This window comes from Rhinatrema bivittatum, chromosome 5 (genome assembly GCF_901001135.1).
Source record: "Rhinatrema bivittatum chromosome 5, aRhiBiv1.1, whole genome shotgun sequence".
NCBI classification, from domain to species: Eukaryota; Metazoa; Chordata; class Amphibia; order Gymnophiona; family Rhinatrematidae; genus Rhinatrema; species Rhinatrema bivittatum.
The window spans coordinates 29,014,597-29,036,714 of NC_042619.1; the positions used below are offsets into that span (position 1 = coordinate 29,014,597).

Sequence of the window (22,118 nt, forward strand, 5' to 3'; positions counted from 1 at the left end):
CATGCAGGTTATTTATTTAATTCATTAGCACGTTAATGCTGCTAGGCAGAGAACTACAAGACCCACCTCTCGTTTTCATTCTGACAAAGTACAGAGCCTCTGGCAAAGCCAGAAAGGTCATGGCTGCTATGGCACCCAAATGGAGAAAAGGAGCCGTCATCTAGGGGGGGAAAAACATTAAAAAAAAAAAAAAAGTATTACATGCCTGTAGGACAAAGTGGCAGCTGTTTTATCAGCTTTATGACTGTATTGCTCACATATTCCGATTACACTACATGCAAGGCACTGCTCCAAGGGCAGAGTCATTTTCGATGTTCTGCTGATGACGACACCTGCCTCCCATATTTTACAACACTAACAAGAGGCAGAAACGTACAACTCTGGTAATGCTTCCCCGAAAAGTTGGGGGGATGGGAATTCCAAAAAGACAATTACATGGCTGAAAACATAAGGGCTAATAAAAAGCTAATAAACTTCAAAGGATGGATTAAACACACTGAGGGCAATACTCAGAGCCATTTAGCCAGATAGCTCACAAGTTACACTGGTCTGCAGCCAAAATGCTCCTGAAATGAATATAGTCTGACTTTACTAAATCTGGGGCACTGAGAATGAAAATGGTGCTGTAAATTGCTGATTGGCTTTAGTTTTCAAGATATGCTATGACCTTTGATTTGGGGAATTTCAGAGGATAAGTGAGTTGAGAAGGGAAAAGATCTCAATTTAAACCAGAAATGACTAATATGCATCTTTGACTGAATCTATGAATAAATCTATGACTGGGTTTGGCCAGTACTTGCTTTTTGGGCACAACCAGGCCATGGACAAAACTGAAGCAGCCTTCAAGTACCTCCGTGGTAAATCTCCAAGGTGAAGTGAAGCTAAGATAAAGGAAGGCGTCTTTGTGGCCCTCAGATTCATGGACTTCTTCAAGACGATGCATTTAACTGTGCATTGCGTGGCAGGGAAAAAGGCAGCATGGAAAGCCTTCCAGTTAGTGGTAACAACTTTTCTCGGAAACAATGAGGCAGACAACTACAAAGAGTTGGTGGGAAACCTCCTCAAGGCATACAAAAGCCTTGGCTTCAACATTTCACTAAAGATACATTCTTTGCACTCTCATCTAGATTTTCTTCTACCAAATTGCAGAGCAGTGAGTCATGAGCCAAGCAGCCACTGAATGACTAAACCATATATATATATATATATCAGAGTTTTTGGTCTTTTGTTTTATTATAAATTTTATTTCTATAATCCTTTTGTTGATTTAATTTTTAAAGAGTTACATAAACAGGTGAAATATTATGTAACCATAAATAACATGAAAAGACCTAAGTTTACAATTTATGATTAAAATTCTACTATCTATGTAAAATGTAAAAACATATATCATGGAAACAGTAGCCAATCAGCTGATTTAATTGTCATATTTGAATTCAGCACATCAACATCAATAATAAATGGCACATTTTATCGCTGAAGCAGACAACTTCTAAAACTTTGTATCTCAGTGCTATCTGGCTAAATGGCAAGTTTTGAATATTCCGTGTATTTATGCAGCTAACTTTTAGCCAGAGAAGTCATCATCCAGCTACAATTAAGCCGAATAAGGACATATTGGAGGCAATCTGGGGCGGGGAGGACTTAGTCAAATAATTTAACTGGCTAATTTCCATATTTGGAGTTTGCCGAATAAATTATACTACAGTTATCTGGTCACATGAGGCTGTATTAATTTAGACCTAATGAGTCCTTTCTACTTGTTCACAGCAGCGTCTCAGAATCGGGGACCAGGAAGTTTCATTGTAAGATCCCATCCGTTCCTTAACAAAGGCCCCTGTTTCGTCCGATTACGGATTCATTCCATTGATAATAACCACCACTCAGTGACACGTTTATTGTTCTGTGAATATTTACTGAGGGGGTCACCTTCTCGATACGGTTTCTTCTTCCTGATGAACCCCGTTATCACTGAAAGGTCATTGATGTTGGCAAGTGTCTGAATATATCTCCTGAATTGAGTTGAGTCTTTCATACGGATGAGATGTATAATTTTAATATTTTATTAGTGCATGGTGTAGATGTTTTATGGTTGTTATAACATTGTTTTCTATAAAAATGAATGTTTGATTAAATGCTCATCAAAAAAGTGTTAAAAAAATAATTAGGATAATATCACTTGAATATTTCAACACATTAGTGTTCACTTTATTTATGTACATTGTATTAGCGCACAAATACTTAAACCTTTATATCTGCCTTAGGTTATTGTGCACTATGTATATATATATATAAAATATAGTGTTGCCATATTCTTGTGAAATTGTTTTATGAATTTGTTATTGGACATGTTTATCTACTAAGCTAAAAGGTTTGACCCGTTTAACCTTATAGTGGTGATTTTATTTATATATTCACTCTCTAAGCTCAGGTGGGAGGATTTGTGGGGCATCCTGCATCCAGGATACATCAGTATGGAAGACTGGGGTACCAAGCTATGCATGGAGCAGAGGCCTTCAAAGACCCTGTCGTCCTCTTCAGTTACACAAAATTGCATATTGCTTCCACTATGTTCATGGAGTTCTATGGTAAACACAATTCTCCCTTGGCAGCCTATATATACATATCCAGAGGTGGCTGCTACATAATGGAGCTCGAACTGTATTACTACTACTGTTTCATGAAGGTAGTTCAGCTGAGAACTAGGTTTCTGTCTGCCCTATCTTATCTCTGGGTAATCGGTATGCTGGACTTTGGCCAGCCTTTCCCTGAGAATGAAGACTGCATAATCTTCTGAATAAGCAAGAGTCCAGGAGTATTTCTTTAATGAAAGAAGAAGCCTAACAGCAGACAGCTAAGTGTGTTAAACTATGCACTGTGCAGAGGTCTGGGGACATCCAGTTAACTCCTTCATTGCCCTGGGAAAAAGGGTCCACGTTACCACAGCTTCCACCCCCCTGTCGTGAAAAGGTATTTCCTGATGTTTCTCCCCTTGCAGCCTCATATTATGACCCCTTTTCCTAGAATATCCTTTCCATTGAAATAAGTTTACTTTTCTGGTGCATTAGTAATACCTTTCAAGTATTTGACTGTCAAAATAAGTGTTCTGGAACCAGGCCTTAAACCAGTAATCCCTGGATGCGGAGACAGGATGCTTAGCGCTGAGGTACCGGAATTATTCAGCCCACTTACTCCATACACAAGAGAGCTGGAAGGCAAGATGCTCAATGCAGAGGCCTGAATGTGCTAGTTTCCCATGCCAAGTCTTCAAATCTTTACCTGGAATGACAGAAGGACCGTCGCCCATTCTTCTCCCCATAGCACAGATAAAACAACTATGGCTACTATGGAGAAGGTCATCACCAGCAAGATCCCAATCTGCAGAGGGAGAGAACAAATTTCTGAAATACAAAAACACGGTTCCAAAAAAAAAAAAAAAGGGGAATTCATTTTTATAGGAGAGCTGCTGATTTACTCCTGCTGTCATGCGTGCTTTGAGGGGCTTGCAATCAAATTAAAATCATGCAACACTTCAGCACATAATCCATGTATGCAGACATGGCTATGCTGAATGTAGAAAGAAACCCTTGCTTTAGCAGTGATATCATCAACGTTTATCTTCTGGTTCTCTTAAACACAGAAACATAAAACCTAGATTATGGCAGCAGATAAAGACTGGAAAAGCCATCCAATCTGCTCACTTTCCTTCCCTACTGCAATATCACAGACCCTGTTTGAAATGGACCTTGCCCTTGCTTCTCCACTGCTAAGGATCCTTTGAACTTCTCCCATGCTTCACTGCATTCTGCTACTGTTTTTGCCTCCTCGGGAGTCTTTTTCACGCGTACTGCACCATCTTGTGCAAAACTCCTTGTTGACATTGCTCCAGAGTCTGCCCCTCCTCTTCCTACCTCCTATTATAAACTTGTATTGCATGGCTTCCTTTCCACTAACAAATGCTTGCCTTTTAAGCATTATTTATACCTTTCAGGTATTTCAATCTCTGTCTCAAATACTGCGGAAGGAGAGAGCCAGAATTGCAAGTAGGTCATCAAGCCACACTTCAATGGGCTTGTGGTAGAGATTCTGTATCAGTTTCACAAAAACTGCAGCATTTTACTTCTATTCTGCCATTATTCATTTCTGCAACATATTTATAGTTCCAACGAAGTAGCATGAGCAGGAATAAAAACATAAAGAATTCAATGTGCTTATTATAACATGAGATGCACTGGGCCCAATTTATAAAACTGATTTTTTTTATAGGCACTAAAAATAAAAACCCTTTAATAAATCAGGCCCAAATGATGCCACTGAAGATAGCACTGGTAAATAAAATGGCGCTCTCGATGTTGGCTCGATTCTATATTGAAGTGCGACATAAAACCATGAGACTGGGAAGGCATTTTCACTTTGATTCCTCAGTTATGTTGACGATGGCGTCCACACAGTATATACGCCCTTACAATATCTGCTGATGGCAGCACTTTTTCACAAGTACTGTTATGGCAATGATACCGTCTGGAAGGCCCGAAATCACCTCCAAACCCAAGAGCCAACATGGCAAAATGGGGATAGTGTACCAGACCTGAGACCTGCGATTCTAGTGAGAGGCAGACCATGCAACATCTTCTGGTCCTCCACTGCGCGAGGACAAACCCCTCTGCACTGCAGAATCTTGCTGAGGCCTACTCGTGAGCATTGAAATCTGCTCTTCGGTGGAAAGAAATATAAATTCAGAGGGTGAACATGAAAAGAAGAAGTGATACCGAACCTAAGGCTTACAAGCAACATACTTCCTTGGGGCTGTCAATGCAATTCTTCCATATGACTGGATTGTTTTTAAAAAGGAAATGGAAAAGTAACTTCATATTAGCCTCCAAAGATAAAATTATTTAAAAGAATATGAAGAAAACAATAGAATGGAGAGGAGACGCTCTTTAGTCTTGTAAAGGTATCCTCTCTACCCAACCAACCTGTTTTTCTTCTAACTAATTTTGTTTAAAAGGGGAAAGAATAAAGTAACCCCTTCCTGGGTTCTTCCCTTGGATAACGTGTCCATACTCAATATCAGGGCTGAGTCCCTGACTCACTCTTCTATCTCCCCAATATGGATTTTCTGTTGGTGGGAAAGTGCTGATTGATTCCTTAACTAACTTGTGCCAGTAAATGCCCTTAATCACTAAGCCTGATACTTTTGGTGCCGCTCCATCACTGCTGTCTGCTTTCACGACAATGGTTAATGGAGAAAGGATTCAAACGTCATCCGAGGGCTCTGACTTTTACGTTCTGGTAAACTGATAAGCACGGGGGTAACCTGCACAGTGCAGCAGATACTGGCATAAGCTTGCTGGGCAGACTGGGTGGATCATTTGGTCCTTTTCTGCCCTCATTTCTATATTTCTATGGCTAACTTAGCCAGATAACCTTATTTAGCTAACTCATTCCAGATATTCAGTAGCATGGATGTGCCACTGAATATACCCGCCTATCTGAAAGTTAGCCAGATAATTTTACTCTGCCCCGGAACAGCCCCGAAATATCCGGTTAAGTAGTTAGCTGGATAACTCAGGGCTAGTGAAGCAGGTGGGATTTTGAAACCCCTTTCAATATGAATGTCTTGCTGTAACATTTCTTCAACAGAATTATATTGGAACATAATACATTTCTTACTTGTGACACCCATAATGCAGAAATAAAACATTCAGCAATTGAATCTGTGTTCCCTAAATGGCTCCCTGGGAACCCTTGTTTTCTCCTGGACTTTACAGCAAGTTTCCCCTCATTACCAGGGACGCACTGCTCGATTCCTATTGGTCTTCTTCTCTCTGCACATTTGGGCACCTCCTTTGTCTCTGTTGGGTGAGCACCATGGGTAGCTCCGCCTTCCTCTCCTGCCAAGTAATACCCAGTGAGCAATTACTCCTCTAAAAGATTTCTGCCTTATTGTCACTGAGTTCCTCAGGTTGAGTGACACAGGACTGAACTGCAAGGCCTCCCAAAAAGCCACAGGGCAACTTTCGGTCACAAAACACCCCCCCCCCCCATATTACTTTAAAAAACATACAACCAGGCTCTTTCCCACAAGAGCTGAGAGCCTTGAGAAAATAAAGCTTTCGTTCAGGAAACCTCTTTCCTTTTACCTAGGAAGGAACAAAAATACAAAAGAGAGACCTAGAGCACCAGTCCTTTGTTGTAAGTTAGCAGCTATTCTCTGAAACAATACCAAGGATCAAATTCCAATGTATTCTGCCTGCATATCAAACTTGCAGGGAAAACAGAGACTTTTTTTTTTTAAAAGTTCTTATTCTCGCAAGCTCCAACAAAAACCCAACAAAAACCACTTACTAAACCACTTACTAATACAGAAACCAAATTGGATCATTGCAGCAACCTCCTATGAGGGTGCAGTGGACATTTCTCTGACCTACATTGGTATGGCCCTTCTACAGGAACACAGTCCTTAGAAAGGTTCTCAATAGGGCTTACACATTTAAATATTAAAAGAAAAGCCCACTCCACAGTTACAAAACTGGGATCATGTCACTGGTAGTTCTGTCATCGGCTGGTAGGGCCTGAAACCTGTTTGTCTCTGTTACTGTTGAACATGTTAAAATAAAGTTTGTTGAAGTGCATAGTCTGCTTGGTAAACATGGTGTCAGATGCTTGGAGCACAAGTTGGTATTTTTTTAACCTACTAAATTGAATGCCCTTTGAGGGGAAAGCTGTTAACACAAAAGGGTAGGCTTCCAGAGAAGAACAAACTACAGAAGGTCTGAGGAACAATAAGTAAAGAACAAGCAAGAAGGAGAGGAGTAACTTCCCTGGCCCATCCCCCATGGCCTATAAGGGCGATCTGGCTGCAAACGGGCTGTTTTTCAGATCACAGTGGGACCAGAAAGAACCCAAGATGAAGATTGCTTCCCTGTGCTCCGTAGTGAAAGGGACTGTTTATGCATCTATCAGCACCTCACACTGTCTGAGGCAGACAAGCAGGAGGTGAAAAAAGTACTTGATACACTTGGAAGCCATTTCTGCCTTCCCGTAATGTTCTGTATGAGCATGATATATTTAATGCAACAGACCAAGCTCAGTCTGAAACCACTGACCAAGCTATGGTAGCTAGCTGCAACATATGATGAACTGTATTCATGATCACATAGTACGAGGAGCCCAGCTCAGCTGGCAGCTACCTACTGACATGTGCAGGAGCAGAGAAGTGGATAATCTGCAACTGAAGAAAATTTGAATGGACGGTGCAGAGACAGAAATGGTGAAATTCACAGCAAAGAGACAACAGGCAAAGAGCACAAGCAGGGCACAGGAGTGATCCGAGCACACTCTGGAAGAGAGAATGACAGATGCCAAAACTGTGGGAGTAATCACTCCTGGAACAGGAAAGGGGGCTCAGGTTCTGGGGAGACATGCCAAAAAATACAAGAGAAAGAATCATTTTGCAAAAGTCTGCAAACAGAAATCAAAGACTGACTAGGTCCATATGGTAGCAGTCGCAGAAAACAGCACTTCTGATGAAGCAGTTTTCAGCACTGTGGTTCATGCCACTAAAACTGCACACAGAAAAACAGCCAAGCAAGGAAGCCCTGTGCCAGACAGACTGTAGTTCAATATGCAATCTAATGGCATACAAGCACTACTGTAAGATAGCGCAAGATGGTAATCCCCATTGCAGAAATGTAAAGTTATGCTAAAATGCTGCCTATGAAACAATGTGCTCTCCACTGCACCAACAACGGAAAGGATCACTGTATTCAGTTTCAAATTGGGCAAGGGGTACACATGACCATGTCCGCAATCTGACAGGACTGCTAGAAAAAAACTGACAGCAAATTCTAAAGCTGAACAAGAAGCAGCTACGGCTGTGACTTTCGGCTGTTCCGTTTATTGGACATTGTCTGATGGCTGAGGGCATCTGCCCCAGATCCAGAAAAGGTGCATGCAATCTTAGAGATGCCCAAACCTGACAACATAGAGGACACTCAGTACTTCATGGGGTTTGTGAATTACCTCATTTGTCAAATGTATGTGAGCCGCTCTGGACATGGCCAGTCACGTCATGACACGGTTCTGAAACAAATAATTACTCTACAGTGCTTAGATGCTATGGTGTCCGTGAAGAAGTCACCATGCAGTGCATTGCAAGTGAAAAAGATTTAGAAGCAAACTGGTTAGCCGGTCGCTTTTGCATCAAGGGAACTTTTATCCTTGGAATAGAGGTATACAGAGATAGAGAAGAAGTGCCTAGCCATATTATTTGCATGTGACAGATTTGATCAATACTTATATAGAAACATAGAAACATAGAAATGACGGCAGAAGAAGACCAATCGGCCCATCTAGTCTGCCCACCAAGCTTTCGCACTTTTTTTTTCTCTCTCATACTTATCTGTTCTCTCTCATACTTACATGGTCGAGCTATGATTCATGTAGAATCTGACCACAAACCACCAAAAACTACCTTCAATATACCTCTGTTTAGTGCCAAAAGTACAACTTGGCAGTGTTGCGTCCGTCGCTGCATGACGCCCTCACTCCACCCTCTTTACCTCTGTGGCGACTCCCTCCGGGTCTAATGGACAGTTAGCTGCCGCGGCGTCTTCTTGCCGTCTCCCTCCGGCGTCCCCTGACCGGCATGACGCTGTGGATTTGCCATGTTCCTGATGACGTAGGGTGCGCGCTCCGATTGATGTACCAGCAAGGGCGCGAACCTCGGGGGTGTCCCCTGAGATGACGTCATCCGCTTCCAATATAAAAGGTCTCAGTATTTGCTAACGAATCGAGTTAGCAAGGGGATTACTTTACCTAAGCTACACTGCCTCCTCGGACTTACTAGGGGTACCCACTCCTCAGGGCCTCGTTCTCTTTTCTCTATTTCAGAGGGCCCATGTTCCTGAACACTCTGAAGATTCTCTACTGCCTGGAAGCTATCACAGATACAGACAATTGTGAGTTACCATCGCTCTCTCAGAGCTTTCCCTGGAACCAGGTACTCACTCCTTGAGGGCCTAACCCTTTCCAGCTACTGAGCTTCCTAAAGACCTTATGTGAGTTTGTCATCTAGTTCTGGCTATGAACACAGCATACCCTGTCTACTCACTATCTATAGTTTTTCTACAGCTCAACCCTGAGATGGCTGTTCCAGTACCTGAGGGACTTCAGCCCTGCCAGGCATATCAGCTCACTACTGCCACCTCTGGTGGTTCTACTAACCTGTCTAATAAAAGAATTATCTTTGTCTGTCTCCGTACTCAAGCCTAGCCGGTGGTTCCTCTCAGGATATCCTCCTGGGGACGCTGTCATCTGCCATCGGCCCAAGGATCCACCTATCTACATTCCTCTACAAATGAGTGCCCTCTCCAAGCACTCCGCTGGTAACAGATTGCTACTCCTTCTCCATCAGGAGTCTTCAGCAATAGATTCATATCAGATTGCTACTCCACAGTCTAAACTCTAACAGATTGTTTACTACTCCCTTTACAGGAGCTGAGCATACAGTTTGCTAACTCTTCCCTCCACAGGAGTCATAACATAACAGATTGCTACCTCCTCCTTCTATAGGAGCTAGTTCACAACAGATTGCTAACTCCTCCTCCTTCAGAAGCCAAAGCTCAACAGATTGCTAACTCCCCCCTTCTGGAAGAGTAGAGCATAACAGATTGCTAACTCCTCCTTCCGTAGGAGTCGATTCATAACAGGCAGTAATGTACAAGAAAGGCTCAGATATGTCTACTGCTGATTTCCTGTTCCAGGCACTGCCTCAGTCAGGTCAAATCAGACACACTAGACTACAAGAAATTCTGTGCAAGGCTTCAGCAAGATTAACATTGTTGAATTTCTGCAAGTGTCAGATGGACCAGTGTATGGAGCAAATATAAATACACGCCCATCAGGATGCAGCAATGTGAGACTTGAACACAACAGTATTCATTGGATGGCTGGATCTGAAGGACAGTACTTCTGTCGATATCGGGCATCACTGAGCTTTCAGAGGTGAAATAAATTGCAGAGGGGGTGGGTAAGAAAGGTCCACATTTCCAGTCTAACAGGCAGCACCCTGCTCTTCAAATATGCTGACTGCCCCGCCTTACGGTCTGTAAGAACAAAAGTCACAGAGCCTTCATACCCAAGACGATGAGATCAGAGGTGGTGGCAGGAATCCATGCTAACCGTCTTGAAGTAGAGGTCTGCCAGAGATGGCCTAGTCTGGCCACTCTTTATTTATTTATTTATTTATTCATTCATTCATTCCAAATGTATAAATTGCCTATCAACATTTCTAAGTTGTTTCCATAAAAACACTCATATATATTAAGATAAAAACAATACAATATAACTAATAAAACAAACATTTAAAACAGTAAAAAATCATAAAAACAATAAAACATTAAAATAACATCTTCAAACATAATATAATGCCTGCAGTATCTGCTCCTAGTCATAATAACAATCACAGATTAAAAGCTTGCTGAAACAGAAACTTTGGCAGCACACTTTCTACTTTTATCATGGTAGTGTATTCAAAAGTGACAGGCCTTGTACATAAAAAAGCCTCTCCCATGACTTATCTAAACAAATTATTTTAAATGATGGTACGTCCAAGAGCATTTGCAAAGCCAGTGGGAGCACTGAGAGGAGAGGATCACCTTGCTGGTGGCTGAAAGGAATCAGTAAGTTTTTGCTTGGGACATTTTCTTTTTTAAAAGTATTGGGGTGAAGTTAACTATTTGTGAATATTATTTAGTATGTTTGTGTGTTTGTGCTTTTAATAGTCAGTAAGGCAGCGAATAGACAGAAGTTAGACTTTGTATTTTTAAATAGTCAGTCAGTAAGGCAGCTAGTAAGCAGTAGTTAGTGTGTTTATTTTTAATAGTTTGTAAGGCAGCTAGTAAGCAGAAGTTAGAGTGTTTGTATATTAAAAAAAGACAACAGAAAAAAGTAGCCAGAAGCTAGAAATAAGCTAGGAGCAGTGTATACCTAAGTAAAAAGGTTGAAAAGTTCAGTTCAGTTACTCACCTTGGAAAGCTGTTAAGGTAGTGTGATTTGGTTTGATTAGGTATCAACATTAGCACAGTGAGTCACTCTGGCTGACTAACTGAAGTTAGACTGTATTTAGTGAGGGTCTGTCTCTGCTCTGTGCGTGTGACCATGATGAGAGATTCTGCTAATATGTAGTGTCTGTATAGGGATCTATAGCAATCGGGTTTGTTTTGTTTCCCTAGTAGGTGGTATATTGGTATTCTGGGCCCCAGTGTAATATTTACCTGTGCCTTTTCACAGGTAGGGTTATTGTTGTTTGAGTCCTTGGTGTTACTACTGTTACATTATGATAGGTTTGCTGTATAGATTTTGAGCATCTTTTTTGCTGGTTTTTGTGTTAGTTCACAACATGTCTGGCAGTGGAAGGTATTTGTGCTGCTATTACTGTGAGGTGACACCAGCATTAGAAAATATCTTTTTGTATGTTGAGCTATAAGGGAAACATCCAAACTCCATTGTTGGGGGAATTTCTGTGGATGCGCAGTGCGTTACAGAACTGGAGGTGCAGGATTTATATTGACATTCTGTCCCTTCCTGTATACATTCCAGACTTAACTCTCACAGCCATATAGAATTAGTTGAATGAGGCTATCAAATAATGTTAATAGTAGTCCAAGTGCCTATAACTAAAAACTCACATGAGCTAAAAAATTCTAACTTATCCCTATGAATTAAAAAGCAGAATGAAAATACAAACAAAAATCAAACTTTGAAATGTTTGTATGCTAATGCCAGAAGTCTAAGAAGTAAGATGGGAGAATTAGAATGTATAGCAGTGAATGACAGACTTAAGTGGCATCTCAGAGACATGGTGGAAAGAGGATAACCAATGGGACAGTGCTATACCGGGGTACAAATTATGGGCCAGATTTTAAACCTATGCACGGGCGTAGATTTGTGCGCACAACCTGGCGTGCACAAATCTACGCCCGATTTTATAACGTGCGTAGCCGCATGCATGTTATAAAATCCGGGATCGGCGCGCACAAGGGGGGTGCACACTTGTGCACCTTATGAGCGCCAAGCGCTAGAGGAGCCCCGATGGCTTTCCCTGTTCCCTCCGAGGCCGCTCCGAAATTGGAGTGGCCTTGGAGGGAACTTTCCTTCCGCCCCCCTCCCTTCCACTAACTAACCCGCCCCCCAGCCCTATCTAAACCCCCCCCGACCTTTGTTGGCGAAGTTGCGCCTGCCGGTGTGCCAAAGGCCTCGGTCCCACCCCCGCCCCCGGCCCACCCACTCCCCGCCCATATTTTCAAGCCCCTGGACATACGCGTGTCCCGGGGCTTGCGCACATCGCCGGGCCTATGCAAAATAGGCTCGGCGCGCGCAGGAGCAGGTTTTCAGGGTTACGCACGTAATATATGCACGTAACCCTTTGAAAATCCACCCCTATATCGCAATGACAGAGAGGAGCAGTCGGGAGGAGGTGTGGCGCTTTATGTCCGGGATGGCATGGAGTCCAACAGGATAAACATCCTGCATGAGACTAAATGCACAATTGAATCTTTATGGGTAAAAATCCCTTGTGTGATTAGGAGTATACTACCGTCCACCTGGTCAAGATGGTGAGACGGACCGTGAAATGCTAAGAGAAATTAGGGAAGCTAACCAAATTGGTAGTGCGGTAATAATGGGAGATTTTAATTACCCCAATATTGACTAGGTAAATGTATCATCGGTACACGCTAGAGATATAAAGTTCCTGGATGGAATAAATGATAGCTTTATGGAGCAATTGATTCAAGAACCGACAAGAGAGGGAGCAATTTTAGATCTAATTCTCAGTGGAGCACAGGATTTGGTGAGAGAAGTAACGGTGGTGGGGCCGCTTGGCAATAGTGATCAAGCAAATGTTGCTTACCTGTAACAGGTGTTCTCACAGGACAGCAGGATGTTAGTCCTCACATATGGGTGACATCACAGGATGGAGCCCAATCACGGAATACTTTTGTCAAAGTTTCCAGAACTTTGACTGGCCCCTACTGGGCATGCCCAGCATGGCATTAACCCTGCAGCCAGCAGGGTCCCCCTTCAGTCTTGTTTAAAAGCTACAGGCAGTGCCGAAAAAAAAAATAAGAAAACGATATGAACCCTACACCACGGGGCGGCAGGCGGGTTTCGTGAGGACTAACATCCTGCTGTCCTGTGAGAACATCTGTTACAACATTTGCTTTCTCACAGGACACAGACAGCAAACAGAAAACAAACATTTGCTTTCTCACAGGACAAGCAGGATGGTAGTCCTCACATATGGGTGAGTACCAAGCTGAGGATGTCCGAACATGCACCAAATGTACCCAAAGGCGTGCAACAGGCACAACAACTGGGGTGGAATTTGGTAGAGGGCATCCTGAACCCCACAAGGCAGGCGGAAGGGTGTTGGTACGTCACGTTGTAAACAGGTTACGAAGGACAGACTGGCCAAAGATGGAATCTTGTCTTCCGGCTTTGTCCAAGCAATAGTGGGCTGCAAAGGTATGGAGAGAACTCCAGGTGGCAGCCCTGCAAATGTCAGGAAGCGACATCGATCGCAGGTGTGCTACTGAAGTCGCCATGGCCCTCACAGAGTGTGCTTTAACACGGTCTTGAAATGGAATGCCCGCTTGCTGATAGCAAAAGGATATGCAGTCTGCCAACCAGGAGGAGAGAGTCTGCTTACCCATAGGTTGCCCTAATTTGTTAGGGTGGAAAGAGACGAACAATTGAGTACTCTTCCTGTGGGCAACTGTACGGTCTAGATAAAATGCTAGAGCCCGTTTACAGTCAAGGGTATGCAGAGCCTGCTCTCCTGGATTGGAATGGGGCCTGGGAAAAAAGGTAGGTAGTATGATGGATTGATTGAGGTGAAAATTCAAAACTACCTTAGGTAAGAATTTAGGGTGAGTGTGGAGTACTGCCCGGTCCTGCAGAAGTTTAGTGTAAGGTGGATAGGTAACTAGGGCCTGTAATTCACTAACTCTGCGAGCTGAAGTGATTACCAGTGATAGTCCAAAAACTTCGTAATTGGACAGGAAAAGGGGTCAAAGGACTGAGAAGAGCACCATGACATGAACTTTTTCCATTTGTAAGAGTAAGCTTTTCTCGTGGAAGGCTTCCATGAAGCAATCAAGACACGGGAAACTGGTTCAGAAAGGTTAAGTGGCAGAAGGATTAACCTTTCAACATCCATGCCGTCAGGGACAAGGCGTGAAGATTGGGATGGCGGAGGCACCAGTCATTTTGAGTGATCAGACGCAGGTTCATCCCTAAGGGAATGCGCCTGCGAATGGAGAGATCCTGCAGTATTGGAAACCACACTTGGCGTGGCCAGTGAGGTGCTATGAGGATCATGGTTCCCTTGTCCTGACATAACTTCATGAGAGTCTTTGAGAGAAGAGGAAGTGGAGGGAATACATAGAGCAGACCTGTTGTCACGAGAGGGAGAATGTGTCTCTGGGTTGAGAGTGTTTGCTGCGAATGAGAGAGCAGAAGTTCTCTACTTTGCGGTTTTGAGGAGACGCAAAGAGGTCTATCTGAGGATATCCCCATTGTTGGAAGATGGAGTTCGCCACCGAGGGGTTGAGAGACCTCTCGTGCGGTTGAAAAATGCGACTCAGCTTGTCTGCCAACACATTGTCCACTCCCGGCAACAGGTGGCCCTGAGGTACATCGAATGGGAGAGGGCTTCTGCCCATATCTGTGCAGCTTCCTGACACACAAGGAAGGAGCCATGCCTTCCTGTTTGTTGATGTACCACATGGCCACCTGGTTGACCGTCTGAATCAGGATGACTTGATTTGAGAGGCGATCCTGAAATGCCCTGAGAGTATATCTTATTGCTCGAAGCTCCAGGAAATGTATTTGGTGTTTGGCTTCCTCTGGAGACCAAGAGCCTCGTGTCTGCAGATTGGCCACATGGGCTCCCCAGCCGAGGTTGGAAGCATTGGTGGTGAGAGTTATTTGAGGGTCTGGAGCCTGAAAGGGCAAGCCTTGGAGGAGATTGGTCTGATGCCTCCACCAGGCAAGAGACTGACGGAGTGAGACCGTTACGTGGACCATGGTCGACAGGGGCTGAACGCTTTGAGTCCATTGCGACCGTAGAGTCCACTGCATGACTCTCATGGCCAATCATGCCATTGGTGTGACTTGCACTGAGGACGCCATGTGTCCCATTGACGTTGATGCTATGGACGGAGTCGGGGTTTGAGCACGGAAGAGAAGTTCCATCTTCTCCATTCTGGCCTTGCAACCTTTTGGTGTCATTAGGACACACTTGGTGAAGGTCAAGACATCGTGCTCTCGTCCAAGACACATTACACAGACTTTATGGGGGTCTGTGATGGATATGGTGCGATTACAGTCCGGGCACCGACGAAACCCCGAAGCCATGGCCATGGAAAAAATTGAGCCGCGGTACGGTCGACGGCCAGTAGGCCGCGAGGGCCAAACTCGACGGTAATCGACGGTGAACGGGTAAAAACTTACCGGAGTACCGTGGCTTGAAAAAGGGACCCCTGTGGGGCAAATTAACTTTTAGTAATTCCATGAGGAAAATTCCTGTCAGGAATCTCTGCAGAGCTCCTTAACCGCGAGGCTACTGCTGCGTGGAAAAAAGAAGACTGAAGGGGGACCCCTGCTGGCTGCAGGGTTAGTGCCATGCTGGGCCTGCCCAGTAGGGGCCAGTCAAAGTTCTGGAAACTTTGACAAAAGTGTTCCATTATTGGGCTCCATCCTGTGATGTCACCCATATGTGAGGACTAACATCCTGCTTGTCCTGTGAGATTACTGTGTACAATTCTGGTCACTGCATCTCAAAAAAGATATAGTTGCGATGGAGAAGGTACAGAGAAGGGCGACCAAAATAAGGGGAATGGAACAGCTCCCCTATCAGGAAAGACTAAAGAGGTTAGGACTTTTCAGCTTGGAGAAGAAACGGCTGAGGGGGGATATGATAGAGGTATTTAAAATCATGAGAGCTCTAGAACAGGTAGATGTGAATCGGTTATTTACTCTTTCAGATAAAAGAAACACTAGGGGGCACTCCATGAAGTTAGCATGTGGCATACTTAAAACTAATCAGAGAAAGTTCTTTTTCACTCAACGCACAATTAAACTCTGGAATTTGTTGCCAGAGGATATGGTTAGTGCAGTTAGTGTAGCTGTGTTTAAAAAAGGATTGGATAAGTTCTTAGAGGAGAAGTCCATTACCTGCTATTAAGTTGACTTAGAAAATAGCCACTGCTATTACAACAACAGTAACATGGAATAGACTTCGTTTTTGGGTTCTTGCCAGGTTCTTATGGCCTGGATTGGCCACTGTTGGAAACAGGATGCTGGGCTTGATGGACCCTTGGTCTGACCCAGTATGGCATGTTCTTATGTTCTTATCTAGTAGGCTGATATAATTTTAATGCTGATTTAAAACTGTGTGGATCAAGACCATTAATCCCTTAAAACCAGCATAATAACTTTAAACTTCAGTCGCCATGCCACAGCAGCCAATGACATTTCAATAAAAAAGCAGTTATGTGCTGATGTATCAGAATTCCAGTAACAACCCTAACAGCTGAATTTTGTATATATTGAAGGGCATACAATATATTTTGTGGCAAGCCAAGATATAATGTGTTGCAGTAATCAAAGGATGACATAACCAATGAGTGTATTACTGCTTTCAAGTCAGTTTCATGCAGAAAAAGGCATAGTCACCTTAGCGTTTGTAGCTTAAAATATGAACTACGGACCACTTGCTTAATTTGTGGTTGGAGAGAGAGGTTGGTATCCATAATGAGACCAAAATTACATACCTCTTTTGAGATGAGTATGATAGTACCATCTACTATCAATGATTCTGGCATTCTTTCTGATGGGAACCTAGGTAAATATAGAATCTCTGTCTTCGTCATATGCCTAGATGGCTAGTCTATTACTAGTCAACCACAATTTTAGTTTAGTAAGACACAATGAAATTTTACTGAAGGCATCCTTGTGTGATCGTTTAATTGGAATAAAAAACTGAGAATCATCAGCAAAAATATAGCAAATCGGCACTATAGATATTAAAATTTGAAGCTGACAGTGGTGAACCTTGGAGGACCCCAGTTTTTGGTTTGAACTTGGCACCTGGTATCACAACCCTATAATTTATGTCTTCTAAAAAGGAAGTGAGCCACTTACAGGTCATATTACCGATCCCTAAATCTTTTAATCCTTTCAGCAGAATGCTGTGGTCAACTTTATTGAAAGCTGCTGTCAAGTCTAAAAGCACTAATAGAAACTCCCTACCATTATCATATCCTTGCCTAAAATGATCAAATGCAGACAATAATAAATTTTCTCTGTTGTGGCCAGTTCTAAAACCATATTGCTGTGAGTCAAGAATGGCATGATCTTCCATAAAATACTGAAGTTGCTTCAACACTACTTTTTCTAAAATTTTGGCCATAAAACGAAGATTAGAGATTAGCCGATAATTTTTAAAATCTTCAGAGGCAAAATTAGGGGGGGGGGGGGGGGGGTTAACACTGGTTTCACATAGGCTACTTTTAGTAATTCTGGCAATATGCCCTCCTGCAATGATGAATTTACAAGACCACTAACAAATGGGGCAATAACCTTCCTGGAGCATTTTAAGGAGGCATTTGAGCCTTCATTTAATGCCCAGAAATTAGAAAAGTTGTGATGCAGGATTGTGAAGGGGTCAGTGAATGCCTGCATAACTCATCAAAGGAACCTCTCATGGCTACCACATTACTAACCCTGCCAAAGAGCACTTGTTTTCATTGCCAGGCCAGGACCACATAGTAATGGTTGAGCATTATTCTGATTTCTGGGAAGTGGATCTAATTGCAGACATTACCTCCGAGATCAACACAGAGTGCAAGGAACGGTTCAATTGCCATGGGATTTCTGACTGTCATAACAGATAATGGGCTGCAATTTGCAAGCTAGGCGTTTTCCCAGTTTGTCAGCAACTGGCAGTTTGAACATATTACCTCCTCACCGTACCACAGCCAGTCTAACGGGAAGGCAGAATTAGCTGTTAAGATAGCTAAAAGACTTATAAAGAAGGCTAAGTGTGACAATAAGGATTCCTGGAAAGCTGTATTAGACAGGAGAAACACACCTACAGAAGGAACAACTTAGCAGCCTTGTTCAACAGCTCATGTCCAAACGAACATGGACAATCCTTCCAACTGCCAGAAAGTTTTTGCTTCCCAGAGTGATGGAGGGTGTGGCTGACCAAATCACACAGCATTGTCACAAAGCCAAAACCTATTATGATCACAAAGTCAAAGAACCTCCAGATCTAGTCACTGATTAAACAGTTCACATGTAACTCTTACCCTCAACAAAAGCAAAACAGTGGAAACTTGGGACATTCTTACATAGTGGAGGCAGACAGAAACTTTGATTTATGAAAGGAGATTCCCTAACCCATTATGACCCGGTGTCCTATTTAGAGGATAGCCTCTTTAAAATTTTTGGATATAATGGGTTATGGCTAACAAAAAAGCAACCATAGCCATGGAAGACGACACAATGGCCATGTCAGCCCCCGAGCCTACTTTCTCACAACCTTCAGACCCTGATGAACCTGAAACCAAAAAACCTGAAGAACTAGCAACAGATGAAGTGCAAATGCACCACACCACACCTCAACTGGAATAATACAAGACACCCTCAAGGCTTAAGGACTATGGGGCAGATTTTCAAAGGGGTACACGCGTAGGATACGTGCGTAACCCCCGAAAAGCTGCCTCTTCCACCCCCTGCGTGCACCAAGCCTATGTTGCATAGGCTCGGCGGCGCACGCAAGCCCCGGGATGCGCGTAAGTCCCGGGACTTTCCTGGGGGGGGGGGGGGGGCATGTCGGGGGCGGGTCGTGGCGGCGCGTTGTCAGGGGCGGGGCCGCAGGCATGTTTCCGGCCCGGGGGCGTGGCTGAAGCCTCCGAAACTGCTCCCGGGCCGGGGAATCGCGTGCCGGCAGCTGGCCGGGGCAAGCATAACTTTTATAATAAAGGTAGAGGGGGGTTTAGACAGGGCTGGGAGGTGGGTTAGGTAGGAGAAGGAAGGAGAAGGTGGGGGGAGGCGGAGGGAACGGAGGCAGGATGTGCGGCTCGGCGCGCGCAGGCTGCCAATTTTGCGCAGACTTGCGCGCGCCAGGATTTTAAAAGATACGCACGGCTACGCGCTTATCTATTAAAATCCGACGTACTCTTGTTTGTGCCGGGTGCACGAACAAAAGTACGCACGCGCATACTTTTTAAAAATCTGCCCCTATGTGTGCTGAAGGGCCTTGGAAGACCTGTATTCAGGTTTGTGAAATATTTATGACAGCAGATTGTCAGTTCTACAAGTTAATATTGCAGGCAGTACTGGAGAATATATGTTCTGTTACATACGTATTAATGCTTTGGGGACAATTTCTATTATGGAAAAGGGGAAGATGTTACGAGACTGGGAGGCCATCTGCTGACTGTGCCTGTCCTCTTTCATTTTCATTTTATACTTATGTGCAGCCTTTTCTTTCAAGAATTTCCTTGACCTCAAGTTGTCTATGTTTGTCTATGTTACTGTGAAATAGGTTGAAATAAAAGTTGTTGAAAGACATGGTATGCTTGGTAAACACTGTTGCTGCCATGCATGACACCTGGGTTTGATTCCTGAGCCCAGTTTCCATTGCTTGTGCGGACCTGGAATGGTGCAGAGGCATTGGATCACAGTCCCCAGTGGGAAGGAAGTCTCAGTCATCGGACAACACGGGCACACAGGAGCCAGATTTGACATGTATGCATATCAGGCTCTTCGAGTAGCTGCAGTCTGTAGCCCCTGGCTGAAGGCCTGTCCCTGTGATGGCTGAGCTAGACAAAAAGTGGAGGTTAAAAACCCAGAATGAATTAACATTTGTAGTAGAGGATGGTTACGAGTGCCTGGAAGCCTAAAGGAGCAGGAGGAAACTACAGAGCTAAAAGTATAATCTTAAAAGAAGAGGACATGGGAATGCATCACTCTTGCTTTGCTGCCGATAATGTGGCCACAGCTGGCTTATCACATAGGCAAACCGGGCACTCGCAGACCTGCCATGTCTTCTGCCACCACACTCGGGACTGGCACAAGCAGCTTTCCCTAGGCCTCTTCTGGAGAGGTGAGCTGGTGGGCTTGTCTGCAGAGGTAGTGGAAGTCCATGAGGGGAAGGAAAGAAATGAATGGGGACCAAAAGAAGGGTGGGGGAGGGGAGAAAAAGTGAATATGGGTCTGCAGGGGAGAGGGGGAGCATGAATTTAACATAATAAATTCAATAAAACAAATATATAAATAAATTAGGTAAATAAATAAATGATGGTAGAAAAAAGACCAACCTGGCCCATCTATTCTGTCTATTTGAGATTTTTCCACTTAGTTAAAAAAGTATACAACACAGGGTCCTGGGAATAGCTGATTGGGTGGTAGAGTTTGATGATCATGCTCTTACGGTGCTGGCTACTCAAGACTGTTGAGATCTGATGGAGAAAATGGCTAACGCTGAGCAGGAATTCTGCTTGATTTTTAGTTTTGCATTTCTTTAAAGCAGCAGAGGAAACCTTGAGCCAACACCCAGGGTATTTTAGAAGAAGGTGGAACTCTGTGGTCTCCTATTTCAGCCGCACCCCCCTGCAGGAGGCAGCGATGCAGCTGTGTCTCACCTTGTGACTCCAGTGCAAGTACAGCTGCTGACCTTCGGAGAGCAAACATATTGCTAGAACCTGCAAAATAAAGGAAGGAGAAGATGTAGTGACCATGATCAGCTAGGAACCCAACTAAATATGTTCAGTAAAGGCACTCCCCTTCATCCAATGAAAGAGGTCAAATCTACCAAATAAAATATCACTGCATTTCTACAGAGACCGCAGCAGAGCAGGCATGCTCGTCACCCGAACCACATGGATGGCAGTGACACCTGGAGAATGGCAGTAGCCCAGCTGGCATGAAGCACTTCTTTTTTTTTTTTTTTTTTTTTTGCAGATACTCCCCTGATTTTATAATTCAGGTGATATTTAGGATTCCATTATTTTATGACTTTTATGGAAGTGTTATCATGATTTTGATGATATTTATGATAGTGGGGTGATTTCGTAACATCATGTGCAAGTTACCCAATTTTTCAAGTAGACTTAAGCACATGTGCCTTAAATGGAGGAATTGCATTCCATCAATACATCAATACTCCCCATGGCAGTCAGAGGTCCTCAATTCAATTATTATTATCAGCATCAGATAATCTATTCTAGGAACCGGAACTACTTTACAACCTTAATCATAAACATAGCGGGATTATGAACAAGGGTATTTGTATGTTCATTTATGATCAACAAAAGCGTTGAGTACCCAAATGTGTAATTTACAGGATTCGCTTGTCTAATTTTTAAAATACAGCTAACCGAAGAACAGAACACATCAATAGTGCTGTTTTTTAATAATTAGACAAGTAAATCCTTTTTTCAATAGTAAAGTAACTAATTCATTATTTAGCTTTTTTTTTCCTTTTTATCTTTCCCTTTACCCCATATCTTCTGCCATTCAAATTGATGATCTACCTGTACGTACTAATACTCTTCAGATTACACAATCATACAAGCCATTTTTATGACATCATTATCTGCGTTATGTAATAGATCCTTTATCTTAATTGACAACATATTGTTCAATAATTTATGCACTATTTATTCATTGTCTGTTTAATGTTTTTGCAGCCGCTGATGCAGCCCTGCCATCGGGCGAAACTCGGCCTGAGTTGGGCATTATTTTATTTTGGATTTTTAACTGCAGTTTTAATAAAGGAATCCTGTAAACTAAGGTGATTGGTCGGCCCCTTTTTCATCTGCCCTCTGGCTACACTCGGCCGTCTTCGGTTTTGTTTCTTTACACCTGAGAGGGCGTCGTCACTATCTTCCAGTGGCCATGGCGGCAGCGACAGCAAGAGAGAAAATCACCCTGGGGGCCTACGAGCCGCAGCACACTGGAAGGTCCTGTGGCCTTGCCCCCTCCTCCCCCACGGGCTTCCTGTTCTAGGTGTATTCTCGCACTGAGCATTTTAAGGCTTG

At 43.5% G+C, this 22,118-nt stretch overlaps 1 protein-coding gene across 1 annotated transcript in view; it reads right to left on the reverse strand.

Moving 5' to 3' along the window:
* Window positions 1–22,118, reverse strand: part of GDPD4 (glycerophosphodiester phosphodiesterase domain containing 4) — a 161,614-nt gene that overhangs the window by 45,328 nt on the left and 94,168 nt on the right. Inside the window, exons 5-7 of the mRNA XM_029602177.1 lie at window positions 20,721–20,780; window positions 3,280–3,378; window positions 67–160 (exon numbers count right to left, since the gene is read on the reverse strand). Coding sequence (XP_029458037.1) covers window positions 67–160; window positions 3,280–3,378; window positions 20,721–20,780 — 253 coding nt within the window. The remainder of the gene's footprint in view (window positions 1–66; window positions 161–3,279; window positions 3,379–20,720; window positions 20,781–22,118) is intronic.